The 10,000-nt window shown below is 42.3% G+C and overlaps 2 protein-coding genes across 2 annotated transcripts in view; both read right to left on the reverse strand.

Moving 5' to 3' along the window:
- LOC132111963 (putative E3 ubiquitin-protein ligase UBR7) overlaps positions 1–10,000 on the reverse strand; it is a 361,771-nt gene that overhangs the window by 26,012 nt on the left and 325,759 nt on the right. The gene's annotated exons all lie outside the window — the stretch shown is intronic.
- The window catches only part of LOC132112159 (ectonucleotide pyrophosphatase/phosphodiesterase family member 2-like), a 9,636-nt gene continuing 9,148 nt past the window's right edge, over positions 9,513–10,000 (reverse strand). Inside the window, exons 8-9 of the mRNA XM_059519741.1 lie at positions 9,915–10,000; positions 9,513–9,650 (exon numbers count right to left, since the gene is read on the reverse strand). The exon at positions 9,915–10,000 is cut by the window's right edge and continues 34 nt beyond it. Coding sequence (XP_059375724.1) covers positions 9,591–9,650; positions 9,915–10,000 — 146 coding nt within the window. The 3' untranslated portion in view covers positions 9,513–9,590. The remainder of the gene's footprint in view (positions 9,651–9,914) is intronic.

Raw genomic sequence — 10,000 nt, forward strand, 5'->3', positions numbered from 1 at the left:
TTTTTATATTCACTTTTCCTATGTCCCACCACTGTCTTAGATTTTCATAACTACTTTTCTTCATTTTCCACTGTTGCCAAAATATTTCAAAATACCTACAAAATTCTTTATCTTGAAGCAATCTAATATTAAAATGCCAAAAAGAAGACTTATTTGAGCTCTGAGATTTACTTATTACAATTGAAACCAAAGTATGGTCTGTAAAACCCATTGGTGTAATAGAACAATCAATAATTTGACTGCTCAATTGTTTGGATACATAAATTCTATCCAAACGAGCAGCAGTAACTCTATTATTATTCACCTTGATCCATGTATATTGCCTCACATCAGGGTTTTTAACCCTCCATATATCCAAAAGATCAGCTGCCCTTATTAACCTTGATAAACAAGATGAAGACTGAATGTGTGGTTCTTCAGTATTTCGATCAACAGAAAAATTCTCTGTACAATTCCAGTCTCCTCCTACTATGACATTGCCATCATTAAAGCATTTTTTAAGAGCATTACTTAACACACCAAAAAATATTAATCTTTCAAACCCTACATTGGGTACATAAACATTGATGAAATAATAAATATCCCCATCAATCTCAGCTTTAACAACAAGTAGACGGCCATTCATTGGTTCTTCTGTACTCAAAACAGTCACTCTTAAATCAGGTGAAAAGAAAATTGCCACTCCTGCACTCAAATTTGTTTTATGGCTTAATTTGTACTGCCCCTTCCACCACAATCCCCACTCAACTTCATTTCCTACATCACTATGTGTTTCTTGAAGATAAATGACATGTAATTTTTTCTGCTCTATTATTTCAGATACTAGTGCACGTTTGTGCATATCCCTCCCCCCATTGATATTAATAGAACCTACTCTTAAAGCATCCATATGTAGGTTTAAGAGGGAAAGGAGAAAAACAGATAAAAGCAGCATTATGAAAAGAGACACCATGTGATGCATGAGATGGTCAGCTAAAACAAAGCCTTTAACGTTCTCCTTTTTTCCACATTTCTATACTTTCTAATTGCCGTTACATGTTTCTTCAAACGAAACCTTTTCTTTTCACTTAAAATCTCAAGACTCACATTCTTTTGATGTACTGAAACAGACTTCTCAAACTTCTCAATATCTGGAAAAAAATCTATCACATTGACTTGCTTCCCAAACGTATCATCTAGAAAAGCATTAATCTCCTCTAAAGTATACAATGAGGGATCATCTTGTGAGAACTCTTGAGAGTCCGCCTCACCTATAGAATCTCCCTGTGAACATAAATCAGTGTCATGCATAGATGCAGCCTCATCTGACAAACTTTCATTCAAACCACTCTTATTGCCTTCTTTAATGCAGCTCAACTCCATCTGCTCTTTCTCCACCACACGCTCTACACTACAAGACATAGCCTGGATACCGCTCGTGCTTGGTACAGAATGCAAGACATTTTCAACATTCAGTATTTCAGCATTTTCTCCGTTCATATTGACGATCGCAATACTACCAAGATCAGAAACGGTCACTGTTGTTCTCACTTCGCTATCTGTTAGAGTATTCTCAGGAGCATTCACACTCATTTCTGAAACTCTTACCTCAGGAAGTCGCTCAATCTCACCCCGAATCTCTTGGGTAACCACAGTTTGAGAAGTAACATCAATTTCTGATCCCAAACCATTGCCTTCAACTTCGCATTCTTTATGTGGGCACGCATGTCGTTTATGCCCAACAACGCCGCATTCAAAACATTTCATATTACCGGTTGTTGCATAAACCATATACGGTTTCCCTTCATGTTTAACGCGAAAAGATATATCTAGCGTTCTCTCCGGAGAATCTAAAACCATGTTGACATTCCTCCTGAACGACATCACATGTTTTAGAGCCGGGTGTTTACACCCTAGAGAAATCGTTTTAAACGGACTAACAATTTTTCCAAAGCGAACTAGCTCACGCTCCAACGCGTCATTTATTATGAACGGCGGCACATTTGAAACCGTGATTTTTGAAGAAGCCGCAATGAGTGGAGTGACTTGCACTAAATCATCGTTAATAATAAGGCCATTTTCAATTATCTGATTAACGAAATTCTGCGTTTTCAGAAAAACTACAACAGCCTTATTCATACGAGAGGCAGAAGAAATATTTTCGTGGCCTACCGCTTCTCCTGTCGCCACAAGCACATCCTCCACCATTACCCCATCAGGAGGCACACACCTGAAACCATTACGCAAGGACAGCGCCTCAGCCTGAGACGCCATCCCTCCGCACAAACACTCGCCGTTACAGCAACAATAAATGAAAAATAAACACTTACCAAACCATGCAGAAAAAAGTTGAAAAGGGAAAAAAAAAAGGAAATAGGTGAAAGTCCACCACTCAAACTTCGCTCCCCCAACACCACTCTCACACGTGCAAACTCCCAGAATTCCAGAGAGAGAGAGAGAGAGAGAGAGAGAGAGAGAGAGAGAGAGAGAGAGAGAGAGAGAGAGAGAGAGAGTGTGAGTGTGTGTGTGTGAGAGAGGGAGAGAGAGAGAGAGAGAGAGAGAGAGAGAGAGTGAGTGTGTGTGTGTGTGAGAGAGAGAGGGAGAGAGAGACAGAGAGAGAGAGAGAGAGTGTGAGTGTGTGTGTGTGAGAGAGAGGGAGAGAGAGAGAGGGAGAGAGAGAGAGAGAGAGAGAGAGAGAGAGAGAGTGAGTGTGTGTGTGTGTGTGAGAGAGAGAGGGAGAGAGAGACAGAGAGAGAGAGAGAGAGTGTGTGAGAGAGGGAGAGAGAGACAGAGAGAGAGAGAGAGAGAGAGAGACAGAGAGAGAGAGAGAGAGAGAGAGAGAGAGAGAGAGAGAGAGAGTGTGTGAGAGAGAGAGAGAGAGTGTGTGAGTGTGAGAGGGAGAGAGAGAGAGAGAGAGAGAGAGTGTGTGTGTGTGTGAGAGAGAGAGGGAGAGAGAGACAGAGAGAGAGAGAGAGAGAGAGAGAGAGAGAGAGAGAGAGAGAGAGTGAGTGTGAGAGAGACAGAGGGAGAGAGAGAGAGAGAGTGAGTGTGAGAGAGAGAGAGAGAGAGAGAGAGAGAGAGAGAGAGAGAGAGAGAGAGAGAGAGAGAGAGAGAGTGAGAGAGAGAGAGGGAGAGAGAGAGAGAGAGTGTGTGTGTGAGAGATTTGATTTTTAACCACATATTTATTAACTACACAAATTCAGGTACAACTTACAAAATCACAATTACTCAAAAACTCCAACAAATTTCAAAGCATCATTTTCAATACAGCACACAACTTTTTCTACACTCCAAACCGCTTCAAAGAGACTGAGAGCTGAGAAGGAGAAGGAGGTCCTCGCAAGCATCGCACCAACCCTGGGAGTCAAAGCCTCCTGTTCTGTCCCTCCTCCAGACACACAGCCTGACGATGACACCGATCCTCCCCTGCTACAGCACTCTGAGGCCCTGGACATCATGAGAGAACACTTCTCCCAGTTGGAGATAGAACTGGTACAGATCAGAGAGCAGCTGGACCAACAGCAGCCTACAACACCTACCGTCAGTGACTTCCAGGCCAAAAAAGAACTGGACAGTGTCAACTCACAGCTGAGAGAGTTTCAACAAGAACTAGATCGTCAGAGAAGACAGCTGGATGGCCTCAGTGAGGAGATGGAAGAACTTAGGAAAGACAGAGACAACTGCAGAACTGAATTGGCTACTCTGAGAGAAGAGCTACAGGACAGGCTCAGCCTACAAGCCAGACTGAACCCCACACAACCCCCTGTGCCCACCTCTCAGATCCAGACCACATCCAACCAAACTCCCACTACACCTGCTGGAAGACAACGCAGCCCTTTCCTCCAAGACTCCCTCCCTCTCACGAGCTGCCTCCATACAAACATCCCAAGCCAAGACACCAGTCACAACCCGGCACCTGTCCTAGGTCCTGCCTCTAACCAGACTCCAGTTAGGAGCTGTAGACCTGAAACCACCACCACAGCTCCACATCCAGACCCGACAGCTGAGAATGAACAAACACACACAGGCAGAAGGGCGGACATTATCCTCCTCATGGACTCTAATGGAAAATTCCTAAATGAAAAGACCTTATTCCCAAGGCACAGAACGGAGAAGATCTGGTGCCCCAACACCAGGAGAGCCCTGGAGCTGCTAACAGTACCTGAGCTAGGCTCACCTAGCCACATCATCATTCACACAGGCACCAACGACTTAAGGACCCAGCAAGACAGACTGGCGGACTCTCTTAGGAGAGTCATTGAGCAAGCATCCACAAATTTCCCTACCAGCAAGATAGTCATATCTACGCTGCTGCACAGGAGAGACTCCCACCCCCACACCATTCACAGAGTGAATATCAGCCTCTCCAGGGACTGTGCCCTCAAACCCAACGTGTTCTTAGCCCACCACCCGACCCTCCACCTGGACTGCCTGTATGATAACATACACCTACACAGAAATGCAGTCCCCACCCTAGCTAGGACCCTGAAGGATGTTGCTCTTGGAAGGAGCCCTATTACCACTCCAAGGGGTAACCACACAACACAGACCCCACGCAGACCTCCTAGACCTTCAAGACCATCCAGACCATCCAGACCTCCACCATACACCCACCCCCGGCCATCAGAGAGGACGGCCAGGCCACCAAACCCACCACATCACCAACATCACAACCCACAGCCAACACAACATTGGCCCCCGATACCCAGCCAGAGAGCCCCCCAGCCTGGAGGTCCTATACCCCCCCTCATCCCAACGGCAGAGCCAAGACTACAGGAGCAGCAGCCTACTGGACTGAGCTACGCCACAGCGGCGAGAAGAGCCACAACCCCACCCCCCTCTGGTGAACTCAAAGACATATTACACATGCTAAACCTGCTCTGCTCTCGCCTCATATAGCGTCAGGATGAAGAGCAGAGGCCTCTTAGACAAATCAATAATTCATAGTATAGCATATTAGATATCATTTTAAATGGACAATTCTTAACAATATCTCACACATGATACATTATAAAATGTCACTCAAAGTTTAATATTTTGTTAATTTACCTACAACAATATTTTCCTTTTATTTATTTATTTATTTTTTCTTCTCGTTTGTTACTAGTATTATAATTATTATATTGTTTTAATATCTAGTTTACTATTAGGTGTTAGTTAGGATATAAGGTGTTTGTCTAATTTTTGAACAGATTACACTTGGAGATGAAATCGTTTACAATAACATGTTGGAACATTCAAGGTCTGAGATCATCAGCTTTTGGTTTAAAAAGCAGAAACTCAGATTTTAATAGAGAGTTAAAAGACTCTGACATCATAGTTCTACAGGAGACATGGTGCAGAGAAGATATTTCCACTGGTCGTCCTCACGGCTACACTGAGATCATTATATCATCAACAAAAAATCCCACAATAACTCAAGGCAGAGATTCAGGAGGCATGATTATATGGTGTAAATCAGAACTGAGCCAATCCATCACAGTAATTAAAAAAGAAGAATCTTATATATGGTTGAAACTTAACAAACAGATGATTTGTGCTGAGCAACATGTCTACATATGTGCCATCTATATACCTCCATCAGAATCCCCCTACTACAACCCAGATATCGTCTCTATTCTTGAGGAGGAAATTAACCATTATAAAAGCATGGGAAATGTATTAATCTGTGGGGACTTGAACGCTCGAACAGGGGAAAGAGCTGACAGTATGAACACCCAGGGAGACAAACACTTACCTGGAAGCACCTGCTTCCCCCTCCCTGAATGTCCTTCTAGAAAGAGCTTTGACAAGCTTACCAACACAAGCGGTGTGCAGCTTTTACAGCTATGCCGTACACTGGGTCTGTACATAGTCAACGGCAGGCTACGAGGGGACTCTCTGGGTCGCTACACTTACAGCTCAGCTCTTGGCAGTAGTGTGGTAGATTATTTCATTACAGATCTAGATCCAGTGTCTCTCAGAGCTTTCACAGTCAGCCCCCTCACACCCCTCTCAGACCACAGCAAAATCACACTATATCTTCAAAGGGCCCAGTCTAAGTCTAGAGCCCCCAGTGCCTGTGAACTGTTCAACAGCACATACTCATACAGATGGACCCCAAACAGCGTGGGCGCGTACCAAAAGGCACTGGAAAATCAAAACATATATGATTTAACTAATTTATTTATAAATGAAACATTTCCCCAGAATAGTTCTGGTGTAAATTCAGCTGTGGACAAAATCAATTCAATATTTCATCATTTGGCTTCATTGTCTAATTTGAAAGCCTCCAAACCAAAACTTCAACAAATGAACAGTAACAAATGGTTTGACACTGAATGCAAAAACCTAAGGAAAACTTTAAGGAAATTATCTAATGAAAAGCATAGGGACCCAGATAACCACAATATACGCTGTAAATATGAGGCCACTCTGAAACAATACAAGTACACCCTAAAAACTAAAAAAGAACAACACAACAAAAAGCAACTCTGTGAAATTGAGGAATCTTTAGAGTCCAACCAGTTCTGGGAGAAATGGAACAACCTAAACAAAACCCAGCAGGATGAATTGGCCATTCAAGATGGAAATACTTGGATTAATCACTTTAGTGATTTATACAGTACTATTACAAAAAATAATGATCAGTACAAGATACTCACAAAATTGAAAACTCTGGAGGCGGTGATAAAAAACAACCAAAACCCTCTAGATTACCCTGTCACAGAACAAGAGTTAGCAGAGGTCATCCAGTCCCTGAAAGGAAAAAAGGCTTGTGGTGTAGATGGAATCCTCAACGAAATGATCAAATACTCGGATCATAAAATCAGATTGGCTATACTAAAACTATTCAATACAATTCTATCAACTGGAACTTTTCCAGACATCTGGAGCAAAGGCTTAATAACCCCAATTCATAAATCCGGAGATAAATATGACCCAAATAACTACAGAGGAATATGTGTATCCAGTAACCTGGGAAAAATATTCTGCAACATCGTTAATAAACGACTTGTCAACTTGCTTGATGACCACAATATTCTACATAAATGCCAAATTGGTTTTTTGCCAAATTGCCGCACAACGGACCATATATTTACACTCCAGACTCTAATTGATCAAGAACTAAACATTAAGAAAAGAAAGGTATATGCCTGTTTTGTTGACTTCCAAAAAGCCTTTGATTCCATCTGGCACGAAGGCCTCTTCTGTAGACTACTCGAAAGTGGCATTGGAGGAAAAACATATGATTTGATTAAGAACATGTATACAAAAAGTGAATGTGCCGTAAAGATTGGAAACAAACAAACAGCGTTCTTCTTCCAGGGCCGGGGAGTGAAGCAGGGGTGCAATCTCAGTCCAATTCTCTTCAATCTATATATCAATGAATTAGCAAACCAGTTAGAGAGTTCCACGGCACCTGGCCTCACCCTGAACAACACCGAGATCAGAGCTCTGCTGTATGCAGACGACTTGGTGTTGCTCTCACCTACTAAAGAAGGCTTGCAGCAGCACCTTAACCTCCTGCAGAGATTCTGCCAGACCTGGGCCCTGACAGTAAACACAGCGAAGACTAAGATAATGATCTTTCAGAAACAATACAGAAATCAGGTTACACACAATTTCTATCTAGACACCACTAAATTACAACACACAAAAAACTACACTTACCTCGGCCTCAACATTACATACACAGGGAACCTCAACATGGCTGTGAAAGATCTGAGGGACAAAGCAAGGAGGGCTTTCTATGCAATAAAAAGAAACATTAAAATCTATATTCCAATTGAAATCTGGCTAAAAATTTTCCAATTTGTACTAGAACCAATAATTCTATATGGTAGTGAAATTTGGGGGCCAAAACTTAATAATGAATTTGACAAATGGGACAAAACAGTCATAGAATCTTTCCATACCGAGTTCTGTAAGAGCATCCTACAGGTGCAGAGAAAAACACCCAATAACCTGTGCAGAGCAGAGCTCGGCCAATACCCCCTCTTACTCAAAATACAAAAAAGATCAATTCAATTTTACAATCACTTAAAATCAGTTAACCCCCAGACATATCATCACAAAGCCCTAACCTTGCAGGAGCTGAAGCCAGAGAAGAGTCCCCTCAGCCAGCTGGTCCTGAGACTCTCTGCAGTCACCAGTGCCCAGCAGCCTCAGGACAGCAGCGCCAGCTCAAGCAGACCACACCACATTAGCAACAAGCAGAAAGAAAAATATATCCAATACTGGAAAGAAACCACCAAAACACAAAGTAAAGTACAATGCTATCTGACCCTAAAAAGAGAATTCACACTGGCAAATTACCTGAGAACAATAAAATGCCCTAAACTGAGAAAAATATTGACAACATACAGACTGAGTGAACACAGCCTGGCCATAGAGAAGGGTCGCCACAGACAGAGCTGGCTCCCACCGGAGGAGAGACTCTGCTCCCAGTGTGACCGGGGACAGATCGAGACAGAGCTGCACTTTCTGACCTCATGCCCCAAATACAATACAATCAGACAAAAACACTTTGAAAACATTTCCCAAATATACCCTGAATTCGAAAACATACCAGACACACAGAAACTCCCATACGTACTGGGAGAAATGCCCAAATGTGAGATAATTGCTGCAAAGTATGTCTTTACATGCCATGAAATGAGGACAACCAGTGGAACCTCAGATGGATAAATAATTGTATATTTTGATTGTTTGATGTAGATATGTATATGTGTATATGTATGTATGTGTATATATATATATATATATATGTGTGTGTATGTATGTATGTGTATATATATATATATATATATATATATATATATTTTTTTTTTTTTTTACATTTGATACTTATAAATGTATTCATACATTTGTTTACTGTTTAATTTTATTGATTATTTGTTCATTGCCTATGTAATTGCCAATGCTTTGGCAATACTGTACAAGTCATGCCAATAAAGCTAATTTGAATTTGAATTTGAGAGAGAGAGAGTGTGTGTGTGTGTGTGTGAGAGTGTGTGTGTGTGTGAGAGAGAGTGAGACAGAGAGAGAGAGAGAGAGAGAGAGAGAGAGACAGAAAGAGAGAGACAGAGAGAGAGACAGACAGAAAGAGAGACATAAAGAGAGAGACAGAGAGAAAGACAGAGAGACAGACGAGAGAGAGAGAGAGAGACAGAAAGAGACAGACAGAGAGAAGGAGAAAGAGAGACAGACGAGAGAGACAGACGAGTTCATTCAGCCCTTTGCACACAATATCACAGACACGTCAGAGCTCTTCATCACGAGCGGCTGAACACATCTTCAGAGCGCAAACAAGTGAAGCTCTTCAGAGAAGAACATGAAGCTCGGGACAGACTGAGCCACTCTGTGAGTGTGTGTGTCTCTGTAAGAGAGTGTGTGTGTGAAAGGTCTTTGTTTGCATCATGTGTTGTTTGTCTCTGGCAGTGACACACTGAGCTTTGCTCCAAACACTGAACGCTGATTTTAGAAGAAAACCTCATTTAAAATGACACTCTGCTCAAGAAACAGCGGATTAACAAGTAGAACTGAAACATTTATGATTAGAAACCAGTATCATAAAGCAGAAGGATGAATGATCCTGACATTCAGCACATTTGGACTGAGCTCTCTGCTCACCAGGGCCAGAAGAACGTCCCAGCCTTCACACCCTGTTTCTCTGCTGTGATCCAAATCTGAGACGACAAACAGACAAACACGCTCCAAATTATTAAACATGAACCCACTTTAAACTTTGCAACTCCACTTTCCATCCAAACTGAGCTGGACGATGTATTAGTATTTACATGTGAAACCTGCACAGAATAAGAAACATCCTTTGCACCTCAAGCACAGAATCACATTTATTCCTAAAACATGCAGACGACATTATAACACTTATGTAAAGTGTCTCGTCTGTGATTGGCTGAGAGGCATGTGTGGGCGGAGTCAAGACTCACAGGCTGCCCGCCCCACCAGCGGTGATTGAGCTTCTCTCGTCCTCTCAGTCTGAAATGAGCTTTGAACACGGGATCATACATGGAGT

This window comes from Carassius carassius, chromosome 31 (assembly GCF_963082965.1).
Source record: "Carassius carassius chromosome 31, fCarCar2.1, whole genome shotgun sequence".
In the NCBI taxonomy this organism is placed as follows: Eukaryota; Metazoa; Chordata; class Actinopteri; order Cypriniformes; family Cyprinidae; genus Carassius; species Carassius carassius.